The sequence below is a fragment of the Nesoenas mayeri genome, assembly GCF_963082525.1.
Source record: "Nesoenas mayeri genome assembly, chromosome: 14".
Classification (NCBI taxonomy): domain Eukaryota; kingdom Metazoa; phylum Chordata; class Aves; order Columbiformes; family Columbidae; genus Nesoenas; species Nesoenas mayeri.
The window spans coordinates 2,339,805-2,355,581 of NC_137556.1; the positions used below are offsets into that span (position 1 = coordinate 2,339,805).

The following is a 15,777-nucleotide window of genomic DNA, read 5'->3' on the forward strand; positions in this document are numbered from 1 at the left end:
TTATTTCCATGTGCAGATGAAATGCGGGAGAGCACGGGAAAACCCGAAACGGCACAGTAAGGAGAAATAAACACATCTCGCCGCCTAAGGCCCAGCGACCCAGCCGGGGGTCCCTGCTCCCCGACCCTTGCGCCCTCCGAGCCGCCCGGGGCCGCTCGGCAGCGCTGCCCGCAGCCGGGGCCGCCGGACCCCGCAGCCCCAGACGAAGCCCGCGGCCCCCGCCCTCCCCTCCCGGCCGCCCTGCGCCAGCGGCCCGATCCCTGCGGCGGGGCCGGTCGCGACGCCCCAGGGCCGTCCGACAACTTGTACCGGGGCTTCGCCCCGTCCCGCGGGGCCGCCGACCCCGCCCGGGGGATGAGGAGCGGCCGCGGGCTCGGCGGGCTCGGGGCCGCGTTCAGGCCCGGCCCGGCCCGGCCCGCGGGGCGCCGCAGCACAGGGCCAGGCGGACCGGCGGGCCTACCCGGTGCGCGCCGGGACCAGGGCGAGCCCGAAGCCGGGGCGGGCCCCGGCGGGGCGGAGGCGGAGCCGGGCGGCGGGAGGAGGCCGCGCCTCGGGGGCGGTGTTGCAGACCGAGGAGGCGGCTCCGAAGCCACCGCGCCTGCCCGGCCGGCGGCGGAGCTCGGCTACAGGGGGAGGGGGGTGGGGGGGCGGCTCGGCGGCGGGTCTGCGGGCCGGGCGGGCCCCATGGGCGGGTGTGTGGGCTCCCACCACGACTCCTCGGGCAGCCTCAACGAGAACTCGGACGGCACCGGAGGTGAGTGCCGGACTCCGGGGCTGGGCGGGGGGAGCCGGGCGGGCCGCCCCCGGCGCCGCGGGGGGACCCCGGGGCGGGCGCTGCGGGCCGGGGCCTGCGGCGGGGCCGAGCCGGGCGGCGGGCGGGGGAACCGCGCTGGCCTCGCTGGGCTCGGGGCGCCGCACCCGCCTCCTCCCCCTCCCCGCGCCCGGCCCCGGGGCGGCTGCCCGGGCCGTAACTTTCCCGGGGCGGCGGGAGTGCGCGGGGGCCGCGCTGGGCTCCCCCGGCCGGCACGCACCGCCGGCGCTCGGCGGGGCCGGGCGGGCGCAGCCCCGCGGGCAGGGCGGCCCCGCTGTGGCTGCGGCTCCGCGGAGCGGCCTCTCGGCCGGCCTGGGCGGCTGCTGACATAGAGACCGGCCGGGGAAAGGGCCCGCCTGGGGCTCCCAAACTTTGTTTTCCTTGGGCTCAGCTCCTTGTGGTGTGCGGAAAAGAATTGTTCAGACAACTTAGATCCTGGCACTGCTGCGGGCTGGTTTGTTTGTTTCTTTTTATTCTCTCCGAGTAACATGGATGCTTTCCTCCAGCCCAAGTTAACCATGCTAAATAATCAATTTCCAGCGACTTCAGATGCTGGAGCAGCCGAGTGTTGAGGTGCACACCTACTGACCGAGTGTGGCTTATGTGGAAACTGCTGCAGTGGAAGCAGCTTTTACCCTTGTGTTTTTCTCTCTGCCTAAATGTGTGAATGATTGCTTTTTCAACGGCCTTGGGTTTGTGGACCCCTGATGTTCTCCTGCTGAGCTGTATATGCTTTATAGTCATTTAAAGGCAGCCTACCAACGGGAAACTTGACTTCTAAGTAGTCCTCACGCATGCAGGGTCCATAGATTTCAGGTTGAAAATTGCTGACCTAGGTCTACGTTTTCCCATGTGCCTTATGCAATATTATTTATCAGCCTGGTTTCATTTCAGATGCCCTAGCTGGTGGGTGTTCTGTCATATCAGTGACTTTGCTGTCATTCCATAATGTAAAAAAATGCAGCACTTACAATTATATCTGAAGCAGCCACCTGCTGATTAATACCAGGTAGAAATGTCAGAAAGTCCAGCTGCTAAGAAGTGTGTAGGATGTAGTCACATCATTGTCATTAAAAGGACAAAGAGTCTTCCTTACTCTTTTCCTTTATTGAAAAAAAAAAAGGGGGGTGGGGGGGAAGAAGTGGGTTATCTAAAATGCATCTGTACTAAGAGGACATATCAACCAGTAAAAAAATGCAAGAGTTTGAGTGTGGAAAGGATCAGAGCATATTAGAAGTCAAAGAAAAAGAATGGCAGGAGTCATCACATACCCAAGAAATCTTGATCAGAAAATACCGTGAAAAGCCACACCGACATTTGTTCCCAAACCTGCTTCAGCAGCTAGGTGTTACGAGGTGAGATCATGTCACAGAAATAACCTCGCTTTAATTTCCTCACTCTTATCTTGCCTGTGCTGCCGAATGAATGAGATGATAGGAGGGAAGAATTATCAAGAGTTTGGCTGATATTGTAGAATAGTCTTTTGCCACAAGCGGTAGCAGCGCATGAGGTGGGCAGTGTCCATCCAAGGGTCGTCGGGTGCTGTCCTGGATGGACCAACTGGGAGCACGTTTCTGCTTGGTGTTTACGCGCCAGGACACGCTGCTGTTTTGGGGTTAAATAACCTATTGTGCTTAGTGCGTTGGAACAGCAGCTGGCTTTTTCGAGACGTAAGAGATGCGAAATGCATGTCAGCTGGCTCGTGTTGATTCATGCTCTAAGGATAATGTTCCTTAAGGTTGTCTCGCTGAAGTGAGAAGTGATGAAATTTCAGTTGAATTATGGGCTTCTTAGGACTGTCTTAAACAATCAGCTCCAGCGTGCAATAGCCTGTTTTGTAACATTACGTATCTGTTCCTGCCTTTCAACAAGAAAAGGGGGTGTAGGTTAAGCTGAAAGAACCTCAGAATATCTTTTATAAACCCAGCACCTGAGATGACAAAGTCCAGTCTGCACTAATTCTCTTGGCTTTACAAATTCTGCAAACGTGCCTGTGCCAAGTATGAAATGGAACTTGCTCTCTCAAGAGAGAGCGCGTGTCTTGAGGCATCAGCAAGTGAACCAGCTGAAGCACAAGCACACACGATGTGGTGGTGACTGGACCTGTGCAGAAAGGTGATTTATTCCTGTTTCCCATATAAGGCTCATTTCCTCCAGCTCCTGAGCCGTGACCTGCCTTGGTGTGTTCACTTTCAGGTTGCTGTCAATGAGCAAGGCCAGATCATTTCTAAATCTCAGGAAGGTATTTTGGAACAGGAACATCTCACTTCTAACCAGAGTGTTCCCAGTGGTGGACTGATTTGGGGAGGCTTCATCTTTTCCCCGGACTGGAAAAGTTTTTGGAGAATTACAAGTGGTCAAGCAATTGATTAGATGGTAATAGCTGCACTTGATGCTGTGTCAAAGTGGGAGCTGCGTCTCCAGTCTGATTCATACCAGTCTCAATCTATTAGAGTCCTCTGAGGAGCTGGTGGAATCTTGCTCAGTTGTGTCACTGGAGTTGAGATGAGGATTTGTCACATCCCCATATTCTCCTCGGTCCTTTTGTCAATCAGTGGCACTTCCCATTAGTTCTGTGCTGCTCGGCAGAGCTGACAGTGTGTCCTGACCGCCTGGGCTTCCTTTGTCTTTTACTGGGGGTATTTTTCAAGGTCAAGATGCTCGTGTGTATCCAGAGAGTCTTTTCATATACTCGGGTGTGTCTCTGTGTGTAAGTTTGAGTTAATAAAAAATACTAGCTCTCCTACATGTATACCAGCTTATTGCACATTTCTGTTTGCATTGACCGAAGCAGGAGGAGTCTGTTCCTTAACAAGAATTAAACAGATGCTTCTCTGCCCATCCTGCTGGAAGTGAAATGGGCTTTGCAGATTGGTACCAGCTGTTTCCTTATAGCTGCTCTTTTTAGCAAGTTTGCATTTTGACAGAACACTGTTTGTTCTAATTGGGAAAAAGTTCCTGTCTCGATGCTTGGTGCATTGTAGTCCAGCGCAGCTCTCTTGTGGTGGGTGGGAGTCGTGGACGGTGAGATTGATTTATTGGTGACACTTTAAAGGAGATAGGAAGAAGAATAAATGATGATCGTTAAGTGCTTTATAGACACAGTGTGTTGTTTGGGATCCCTTTAGCTCAGCTGTCTCCCATCAGATATTCCAAGCTTTCAGGAGCCCAGCACTACACTTTTTTGCGGTGTCTCACCAAAGGTGACCGAGTTTCTGCAGGATGGTGAGACTGGGGGAGAAATAGCTGTTCTCTGGCCGCTTACAAGTTGAATTCTTCTGTTGTGTGTTCAGAAGAGCATCGAGTTTGGAGTTAAGTGCTGGAAAACTCTGCGTTTGTGCCTATAAGAAAGGTTTAAGAGCTAATCAGGTATGTTCAGACCAGCACAAACAGGAGACCTTGCATTGCCAGCTTGCCATCCCCACACACAAGTCCTTTTCGGAGGGTCGTCTGAAATGTGTTTTCTTTCTTTGGAGGGGAACAACAGGAAGGAAAAGGAGAAACATGAACAGGTTCATTTTCTGGCAAACTCTTACCCCTTTTAGAAGTTGCATATTACTTTGTTTTGGTAAATTTCAGCAAGACAGTTATTTGTGTGGAATAAGGAAAGGGCAGGAGATCCTGTTTCTAGGAGTATGGGCATGACAAGTCATTACAGATTAAGCCTTTTGGCTGCCGCTGTCCGATTGCCGCTGCGCTCTCCTTGATGTGATGTTCGCCTGCCTGCCGGTGTTCTTATCGCCCTTCTTTCTTAGAAAAGATGGTGATTCTGGTTGAAATCTGTCGTCTTTACTGCTGCCCCATCATCCAGCAGTGATAACAGGGACGAGCGGAAATAGGGCTGCTCATTTGACTGATGTGCCAGAACAGGAGTTTATTAAAAATACAAGTTCCTCCCGCAGTATTTGATGAAGCGCTAGAGCTTCATTGACTTCGAGAAACCAAATATTGTGCTCAACCGCTGCGTTTGGTAGTTGGACAGCAACTTCTTAAATAATTCCTTTGCAGTGCTGCACATCACATGTCCAATTTGAAGTTACAATAACTGCTTTCATGGTGCTTCCATGGAAGAGTGACCAAGGGAATTTGCATATTAAGCAGTCAGATTTGTTGCTCACAATTGGACTAATACACTAGGGCTATGCACAGCTTGCACAGGGGCTTAAACAAGCGTCTCACGACCAAGCAGTTAAGACATTTGGTGCCTAGCCCGGCTATGGGGGCACACAAAGGATCTCCCGCGCCCACATCGCCTTTTGCAGCGTTTTGTGTTGGTTGGTTGTGGTTGACGATGTGCATGTCCATGCTGGGCTTTCATTCCCATCTGAAAGAGGTGGCTCTGGACTTCAGGTGGTCCCTGCTGAGTCCCTGAAATGCTGCGCTAGATAATGTAATATTACATTAGAGCTGGTGTGACCCCTCGAGGTTATTAGGGTCTGTGTGTGGATCTTCTGCTGGGAACACCTGGTAGTTCAGTCCCAGGTATTTTTGTACTGAATGGTATGATGCTTTTAATTTATAAACTAATAGACTTTGTTTTATTTTCAGGTGATAACAAGTAACTCCTAGAAAATGAAAGAAAGTGTTATTTTTAGTGTTAATAAGGGCTGACAAACGCAGCTGTTGAGTTTCCTTTTTGGCGTTGTTCCTCCATGTAATTGTTTGTTTGGTTTCTAGACTAAGTGATTTGTTTTAATTTCTTTATTTGGGATTTCAGTGTTGAAAGCAACAACATCCTCCTTCGCTGAATATTAAATATAATAATGGAACATTCATTCTGCTTTGGAGATTTTTGATAAATGGAAAATATTATTAGTTGCCTATTTGAATAAACTCTAAAAAGTAATCATCCACTCTTATTGCAGCAGGTAATAGGATAGCTATTATTTTTCATGTTGAATAGTATAATTCATGAATCACAAATTATAATACAGTTGAAGCCAGAACAAAGCTTTGTCTGCTAGTTAAGTTGTGTCAGTTCCTGTAAGTCTTCTTGCAGGTACAGAGAAGGACCAGGTTGGCTACAGCTGGTGCGGTCACCCAGCTCTTGGGGGGAAGAAAAGGAAGAAAATAAATATGTGAAAAACTTCTGTGTTTGAGAAATGAATACAACTGTTCCTTTGGTTTCTAAGCAAAAAATGACTGTAAATCTTACAGGGTTTGATGTAAAAAGCGCTTTCACCCTGTCCTGCAGACAAATGCTGTGTATAAAAATCAGGCACGTCTTTAGGCAGTTGTTTCCAATTTGCTACCTCTGCTTCGCCGCCTTAAAACTCAGACTCTTTTGGTGCAAATACTGGCCTTCATGATCCTTTCAGTTCTTTCTCATCAGATTAAAACTGACTTTGTGAGCGTGGCCAGGGGGTTGTGTCCGTCCTCCCCTGCAGAGAGTCCATCCAGCGGGCTTGCCCAGGCGCTGCTGTGCAGGAGAACGTGGGGTGCAGCTGGATGTTTGGTCCTGCGCTTTCCCCTCGCAGAGCTGCCGGCATCCCCGTCTGGCAAGGGAAGAGTGTTCGTGCCACCCAACAGCCAGGGTGAAGCAGGGCGGGCTGCGTGCAGCCTCTCACGGATTTGCAGTGTCTAAGTGGCAGCTTAAAAGCAAGAGCCATCAGTTCACCTTCATCTTTTCCACATACAGGTGCTTCGGGTGCAGTTTATGTGGTTTATTGTCCCCAGCTGGAAGCTCTTTCCTTTGCAAAAGTCACGTTATGAAATCGAGCCTTTTAAATCTTGCGAATTCTAGTTTTAAACACTACTGCACTTAGCTGTAGTCATCATAATTGTAGTAAAAATAGAAAAAGCAAGCGGATGAGGTGGATGTCCTGCCTCTTTGGGATGCTGAAAGGCGCCGACCTTGGGTGATGAATGTTGCACGTGTACAGTGGGGCTTCCAGTGGTGTCTGCTTGCTTTGTTTGGCACAAACCTGTGGGCTCTGGTTGCTCTCAGCGATGCGAAGCCTTTGGCACTTGAATTGCGACTTGGCAGGGCTGGTGAATCCTCATTGGGAGTGAGTGCGTGGGACATGTCGGATCCACTCACCGGGCCAGCATCTGTGCCACACTCGGCATGGGAGTGTGGAGAGAGCAACAGGGCTCGGTTATCCGGAATCAGAAGGGAAAGGCTGGGAAGTGACCCCTTCTGTGAAGCAGGTGGAGCACAAGGAAGAAGGAGAAAGCTGGAGTCAGTAACCTGGTTTCTGGCCGTTGACTGGAATGCTTTACTTGCACCCTGAGGTTTTCACTTACAACTTAATCTGCTGCCTATATGTTGTTTGGCTGAAATCTGGGGTTTGAAGAAAGAGAATTGTTTTGCTACTTGGGAAGCAAAAGAAGTGCAGGTTTAGGTTTTTTAAGAAGAAAAAACACCCATAACTTTTTGCTCACATCATGATTGTGTTTCCAATGTGAAAAGTGCAGAATCTAATTCAGTGTTTCATACTGGGTTGGCACATCCAAAAGCAGCGAGTGCTCATTGCGCTGCTTGTACGGTCAATGGACAACACCCATAGCATAGGATGTAACTTGGTATCTTACCATCTTGACCTGTGTGCAGTAAAATAAGCAGGCTGCCTAATGCAGTTTATTTAAGGCTCAGCTGGAACGTGAATTTTGCATTTGCTGCCTTCTGCTGACCCTGGGCAGGTCTTTCACTCTTGGGCAGGTAGGAGGTTTCTCCTTGCACACTCAGATTAGGTTTGTGCAAATGAGAGGTGGATAAAAGAAGGGGCAATGCAAACTGTCTAAAGGGGTTTTATTCTGTTTTCCCACCATTGAAGTAAATTAAAAGCTACATCTTAAGTGCTGAAGGAGGCTGGAGTTTCTTAGGCTACCTTAAATATTTAAAATGACATAAGTAGCCTGTCATCCTGAGACTTTGCAGTGCTGAGAGATGCAGGTTCTGCAGGTGATAAGTGCATGAGCAATTCTTATGTGCTATCAATTTCCAGGAGCTGTTCTACATCCATTTTACCTGTTAGGACCTATTAAGTAAAGCATTTGAAAATTATACTTTGTAAAGCAGAAATAGTGGTGGAGATGGGGATCCTTGCTGCCGTGCTTGCATATTAAATCACTTAAACAGCTCCTCCCTTCATCCTTTTCTCAATGTCTGCTTCTCATCTCCCCCTTCCTTAGCAAACATGGTTTAAAAGGAAAAATTCAAAGCCCTGCTTGAAAGCCATTTGTGGGAGGAGATGGGCACAGCTCTGAAGAAATGATTCTTCACTTCTGTAGATACTCAGATGTGCTGTAGGATTTTATATATGTGGATATATAAAAAGACATCCTTGTGCTGAAGGTTAGGTAGAAGGGAGGGGGTTTGGGGAGTTTCTGATCCATCCCGTGGTTTTACCGCATCTCAAACGTGAAAGAAAAGGTGCTTTACAAATGGCAGTGAATGTTTCAGTAGTTTTCAGCAAGAACAGGAACTGCCCCGGGGGAAAAGATTAGAGACTAAAATGTATCATATGATGCTGTCGATTGCGTGTTATCTTTGCATGTGTTTTATAGGGAAAGTTCACCCTTAAAACATACAGCTATCCAATCTACTGTTATTGACACTTCTCTATAAATAACTAAACATTTATAGTTCATAACAACTTACAGTTTATAATAACTTATAATAAATGCAGCAACTATAAATAATTCTCTTGCCTGGGATGGCATCGGGAGCAGAGTACAGTGGCTTGGGGTTGGAAGCTTCTTACATTTTTAGTGTTAAAATTCAGCCATGTAGCTCAATTTCTGCTTCCACGCTGTGATCAAGGGCACTCTGGATTCATGAGCACGTTCTCTCATGGCATTTACTTTGTCGTTTTACTTTTCCGCCACGGAACTATCATCTCCTGTGATTTCTTGTCTGTTTAGGTAAATACCATCTTTTTGTAAAAGAGCACCTTCGAAATAGCAGGTAGATCTGCAGCTGCTGAATGCCATTTGCTTCTGCCAATTTTTTTCTTGGCAACACGCTGCTGCTGGAGCACCTGAAGCTCCTGTAGAGCATCAGCAATCACAGCGTAATGGTTGGCTGGCGAAAAGGTAAATGGTTTGAGTAAAAATTGCTAATTCGCACACTTCATATGTACTGCACAAAGTATTTCTTGGCAAAGGGGGGAAACATTGTAAATGTCATAAATGCAGGACTTCTCAATTCCTTTGGGGTGGTTTCAAATGCATTCGCTTCATCTCTGATGCAAGTTAAAGCTGTGGATGTCAAAATAACGTCTTTGATACAGGATGTTTAGCTTTCAGTTGGGCTCGCACCCGATAAGAGCATATGAACCTCTATTGCATGGGTCACTGTGTTGCATATACGTACCCCATGGGGGACAAAAGGACCTGTCCTGTGTGCAGGAACGTGCTGGAAGTGGAGAGGGGACACTCGGAGTCTCTGAACGTGGAAGCACATTTTAGATGGTTTTTTGGTACGGGACCACAGTGCAGGTACAAGTCCCAGATCTACTGATCGCCAGCTCTAGTTGCTCCAAGCTCGTTAACACACGGGCTGAAGCGAGGGTGAGAAGACACAAGCAATAAGCAGTTTGGAAGTGTTAATGGGAGGCAAAGTGTAGCACACGTGTTAAATAGTTTGGAAAGCATAAACGTTATGTGAAGCTTGGACTAACAATTTCCCCAGCTCTCGCTGGATGCATTCGCAAGCAGGCTATATTTGGTAGTTAAACATACGTTCAGATGAAGCTCAGCGCTCCAGTCCTTCACACCTCCACGTTGCAGCATCCTTCGCTGTGCCCGGATCCGGTTTGGAGTCTGTTTGGGACGTGATGCGAACACCCCACGGGTGAGCAAATCCCTTCCTTTGCCCCAGCATTCTATACATCCCGTGCATGTGATGAGCAGACCCGTTGAGCGCTGGAAGTCCCAGGTCCCAGCTGAGAGTTGGCGCTTCGAGGGGTGAAGAAGGGGAAAGCTGTCAGATATCTAGTTAAACTTCTTTTTAAGATTTGGAACTTGCTTGTGAATTGCATGTTGATGACTTGGCTCAGTAAAATACAGAACAGACTGATTTTTTTTTTCGCTATGTGCCTACAGAAGTACATTAAAAGAACATGGGTTGCTATAAATATAAGCAATTATCGAATAAAAATATGTGCTGTAAAGTGCTTATCAGTATCAGATATTATTCTAAGACAGGTTTAAATGCTCATTTGAGATAAGTTTTTCACATCTGTAGACCTCCATTGTATCTTCATCCAAACCTAAAACTCGTTCTGGTGCCAAAACAGCTTGAATTGCAACAGAAACCCACATGAGTATTGAAACCACGTTGCTCGATGAAAGTCCCATGCTTTAAATCAGACGTGTATTGTATAGACTTATGCTGATGGTACTCAATGCAACTTCCCATCGCTGCCTTAGTAATACGACAGAAACAAGCAGATTCGTTGTACATATCCAGGACACTCCAGCTGCTGCAATGATATTACAGCACAAAAAATACCTCCAGAAACACTATAGGTGCGGGTTTTTGCTTTAACCAAAGGTCCTTCGGAGTGGAACAAGGGAAAATGCATAATTTTAGTCTCTCTGGGAGAAAAAAAAAAGGAGCAGCAGTGTTGTCAGGACAAGTGGGCATGAGTATTGTGGTTTGGTATTGTAAAGCAATACCAGAATGAGAGTCCTTTAGGTTTAAATAATCCTCTACCTCTTGAACTGTGGCTCATGATACAGACTTTCTAAACCAGTGTGAATGGGAAACAACAATCCAGCATGCAGAAAGATTGGCTGTAAACCTTGAAAAACAGTTTAACTGTAGTTGGATGTTCTTTTTTTAATGGTGTGAATCCTTAGGAAACAGCAGGTGTTTCAGAGCTGCCTGGGCCACCAACACCTTGGAGAGGTCGTGACATAAATAACGGCACGTGTCCACATCCAGGTTTCCATCACCTTTTCTACCTGTTGTTTCTTATGGAAAGAAATGTGACCAAAATACACCTTTAAAGGAAAACTTCACAGTTTCATGACCTTGCATATCTGTTATGGATTCTGGTCTCTTCTTAAAACCTCGTTTCTTTGGGGGAGATGCTCTTACAGCTGGAATTGTGCAATACCCGAGTACAAGTTGTAGTCGGGGTCTCTGTTGTGCCAGCTCATGAACACAATAAATTGAACCTGGTCTGTTGTACACCTAATTCTCCTAAATACCATTTTTCTAGTCATTAGCTTTAAGTTGGGGAGGAGGATGAGAAGTCATGGTTTGTGATTGAATTACCACTCCAGTTCTTTAGACATCTTGGAAAGTGAAATACTCCACTGGTTTTTGGAGAGTCAGTGCCCAGCAGTGGGGAAAACACAGGGTTTGGATTCTTCGTTCATCTTTAACACTATGGGTGTCATGTAGTGTGTTTAGTTTAGCCCATCGCTTCACCTTGGAGAGGCGATTACAGGACATGGTCCGTCATGGTCTGTTCCCAGAGAGCAACTTGTTCTCAAGAATTTCTAAGTGATCATATTTAAAGCAGCGTTTACCACAGCTTCCTCAAAACACTGCATTGGAAAATAAGCAAGTATTTCTTCTGCATTCCATATAACTGTTCATTTATGGAATTCACTTTTTTCTGGCTTTATCCATCCCAAAGAAGACAGGTCTTTTATCTTAGGAATGTAAGTACTATTCTTTTACTCCAATTATGTTCTTTCTGATGATTATATTCAGAGAAAATCGTATAAATGGTATGCCGCAGGACTATGGAAGAAATGACATTAGCATTGTATCTTACTGCAGTGGGAAACTTATTAGCAAGAGTTAATAATTTGCATTGAGCTCAACTTTAGTTAGGAAAATATTACAGATGCTTGGGGGTGGGGAGGCAGCGTTTCGGTCCTGCCGGTGTCCTGCATTGTCATCATCTCTCGGCAGGTGACATCCAGAGAGATGCCAAGAGCGCCGCTATCCAACAGTCACACCTGTTGAAGAAATTGTCTTATTAAGCGGTGACAATTCATCTTAAAACAAGGTTGTGCAAAGTTCAAGGTGACGGTGCCGGCAGAGGCTTCTGTATTTGCTAGTTCAGTGCTGTGTCAAAAAGGATATTCTGTCTTAGAAATTCTACCGACTGATCTAATCTTGTCCTAAAGCTCTTTGAGGGCTGCCTGCTCGGGTGTGCTGTTGCTATCTGATCCCTCTGCCTGCCAAATTTCCAAGCTGAATTCATCTCCTGTTGATAAAGTGAACTTGTAGCTGCTCAGGGCACTCACCTCCCTTCCTTCACATGTCTCACTTCACTATTAGAAATTAACGTGAGGGTTTTCTACAGCTGAAGGATCTTTCGCCATGCAATTCAGATTTAGGTGTCCACACCGTTTATTTTCGTGTTCTTATTTTGAAACTTTGTTCTTCTGGTTCCTCACTGTTTGGGAGCACCTGGAGGCTCATTTAGCTGCTGTGGTCATAACTGGTTTGTTAATGTGGCAAATTGCTGTTAACTGATGGGAAACCAGGGACAGCAGGGGAGGAGAATGAGTCCTGTGAGGTAAAATATTGTAGCATGTGGAAAAATTCTCTGGGGACGAAGAGCCGTTTGTGCTAAGGGCAGCTGAAATATAGAGGGGATCTTGTTAGATTGAGGGGTTTTAATGTTTGTTTTTAATCAACCTGCTGCAGAAATGAAGTTTTCCCCTTGCAAGGCTTTGGTTTGTTTTTGGTTTTTTATCCTCTGGCTGTAAACTTGCCAGGAGGGTCAAATATTCCAAAAAGATAGGCTTGTTGGTAGGTGGCAAACCAGGTCCACATTCTGGAGGAGTCTCGAGTGATGCTGTGGTGTCGTGACTTGTGCTGTGTGACCCTAAAGGATGAACCTCAACAAGTGAGGTATGTTAATTTCTGCTCCTAAATAGCTCTGTGTGCTGGGCATGGCAGGATTGACTTGGCAGCTACTACAGAAGGTGTTAACACCTGCTGTTAAGAGCTGGGTGAGAGGCTGCTTTGCAGAGAGAAGCTTGACATCTGAGGAGCATCGAGGGTGCGTTATCCTACGTTACACATCTGTCTGCAGCTGCAGGTGCTCAGCACAGCCATGTGCCCCAGGTCTGCCTGCTCAGCTCACACTGCCAGAAACATTTCTCAGAAATTACCAGGGAAAATGAGTAGTAGGTGTTAGACAGCAAGATAAAACGCTTCTTTCAACACCAGGTTGAAAGCATCTAAAAATTGATACAGAAGTCGTTTATAATGGGTGTGAAATGGTAATTTTATCATGAAAAACCACCTTGTAAAATAGAGCTTATCAAAGCAGCAAGTATCGTTCCAAGGAATACAATTTCTTAGATTAAATCTTTAAATGTTTGCTTAGGCGTCTTTCACCTGTTCCTTCAACTGAGCAGTTGCCTTCCAGTTTTCCAACTGGCACCTGTGAAACATAATACAGAACTGTAAAATTAAATCATTAAGATAATGTATGTTTGGTATGTGTGTCAGGTAAGATTCCTATTTTCAGCTTATACTGATCTCTTAATTAACTGATGAGCTTAAGTAGCTGAGATACAGTAATAGTGCATTTAGTTAATTGGCTAATGTGAAACTTTATCCCTGCCAAGAACTGTGACACTGGAATAAATTCAAGACATGGTGTTAGATCCTGTAACTAAGCTCATTTAATCACTGGTCATTGTGAAAACAGTTACTGACTTGGAGGCTTTTTTTGTTCACTCTCTTGTGGAATTTGTGCCTGCTGTGAATGGGAGAAGTGACATGGCAAAGTAATGCCGTGTTCACCTGGTATTCATTAGAAACATCACACTGCCCACCTGGCTTGTACGTTATACCTTATATTACACAGACCGTGTTCAAGTTCAAATTTTGGTGGAAGGATTTAATGCAACAGAGCCCGGTGCAAATGAACAGTGTGGTGAGATGGGATCTGAAGTCGTGCTGACTTCTGCAGCTTCTCCTAAGCAATTTGACTTTAGGGGAACTCTGGATTTCTAGGGTCTCTGTTGGTTTTAAATTTTTGCCCAGGTAGCACTGAGCTGTAGCGGTGACCTGAAGAGGTTTAAATGATATCGAAACTAGTTGTGAATCTCTGTGGTGCTGACAGAGCTTGTTTCTTTCTGTCTTCCCTTTCGGTCCTTCCTCCCAACCCGGTGAAGAGCTGCACAAGTCTGGGTTTACTTGGTGTAATGACCTAAATTCACTGGTAGCGTCGTTCAGAAGTTGCAGCACCATGCGCACACGGTGCACGTGGCCGTGCCGAGGAGGCTGCTCCAGCCGACTGGGTGGAGCCGCTGCATTGTTTAAAGAAAATTATCACTTCAATATTTTTGAATGTTTTGGCAGGATGAAAGATAAGGCTGCCTTTTTTTTTTTAATGGAAATTGTGCTAGAGTTGGGAGCACTCGTGGTGTGTTAAACATAGACCAGATGTACAGCAGATGTCCCCGTCTGTCACTTACCAAACCCGGAGAATTTGTGCTGACCTTGTGTGGTCCGGCTGCGTGACAGGCTGGCACTGGCTGCCTTGCTCTCGCAGTTTAAGCCAACAAAAAAGCAAAGCTTTAGTTTTAACGCCGCTCAGCCAGACTCTGATTTGTGTTCTGCTCAGACCGCACAGAACTTGGCTGTTGACGTGCAGAGCAGCACTTGCAGTTGTGTTTCGGCAGGAGGAATGTCAGCCTTTAGTAAATGTCTTTAAACCTTTCCTTAGCAGTTCATATAGACGCTTGTTATGCAGTGGACAGAGGGAGAATGTTATCAAGGAGGACGGGGCCTTCCGAGCCAGGACAGTGTTCATTTGCAGCTGGGAATGCTAGATGTTGTGTTAAACCTGCGCTGGCAGCCCAGGCAGGTGCCCGGGTGAGGGTGAGACACCGGGAACTCACTGCTTCATGTTTTTATCTGATGTGTCTCAAGTTTCCCTGTTAACTGAATCGAGAGGAAGACATGAGGGGGTTCTCATACTTCAGAAGTGAAGTTGCTGAGTTGCATTTGTCCTCATGGTGGGAGATAGAAAGCACCAGGGGTGTTTTTTTTGGGTTTTGTTGTTTGAGGTGGTGGTGGTGTTGGTTTTTGTTTGGTTTTTGTTGTTTTTGGTTTTTTAATAGGTAAGTTCTACACAGCTTCCCGTTGCCCTCCCACAACCGTTGCCAGCTCCGCTGTGCTGCGTACCGCGCTTGCTTTGGTTTGCATGCTGCATTCATGCCAAGCTCTTGGCTGTAATCACGTCTTAGCTTAAACAGAGCTTTACACAAGTCAAAAGAATCGTGCACATTATGCAGCCTATCTCAAATAGAATATTTTTCATGTTGCTGACAGCGTCCTTAATGTTGCTTGTCATAGGCTTCTGAAAAGCTAGTCTGGTTGTGCACTGTAGATGGTACAGAAGTCTTGGTGCTTGCACACCGTGTTTCATGAATAGGTAAATCTTCATCCTGTTCTGAATCCAACTGAAAACATGCATCTACCAGAGATAGGAACACCTTAAATTCTAATGTAAGCAGTGCTGAGAGGTAATTGCATTGATAATGTGTGTCCCTTGAAGCGGTTCCACTGTGGCACTACCAGAGCTTTCTTGTGAGGCTGAAGCTAATGCCGAGCAGCCAGTGTGGCCACTGCTCCTCTGACCAGCTGAGGAAGCAGGATTTGTGGCTCCAGGACTCCTCTCATGGGTGATACCAGGACAGATGGACAGTCTGGCATGTTCCTGCTTCACCCGTGGTCACCCTGTGACTGAGGTGCTAAGGATTTGAGGTGGTGATTGTAACAAAGGGGTTTGCTCCATTCCGTGTTCTCAGTGGTTAGGAGAAGAGCTGTTGCATCATGAGCTTAATTGAGGTGATTGGAAAACATTATGTTTGTGCTTCCAGCGGGAAGCTGGTGGGTGTGCAGGGCTTGGGAGGAACCATGGAGCTTTTGTGAGCTAATAACAAACCCATAGACCTGATGCTAGAAAATAGTGCTGAGCTTTTGGTGGGAGACCAGTGTGAAAAATTACCTTTGAAAAGCTGTTTGAAAT

General features: G+C 46.7%; 1 protein-coding gene across 1 annotated transcript in view; it reads left to right on the forward strand.

Annotated features, from left to right (window-relative positions):
* Positions 1–647: 647 nt before the first annotated feature.
* UBTD2 (ubiquitin domain containing 2) overlaps positions 648–15,777 on the forward strand; it is a 40,147-nt gene continuing 25,017 nt past the window's right edge. The window contains exon 1 of the mRNA XM_080353114.1: positions 648–754. Coding sequence (XP_080209240.1) covers positions 685–754 — 70 coding nt within the window. The 5' untranslated portion in view covers positions 648–684. The remainder of the gene's footprint in view (positions 755–15,777) is intronic.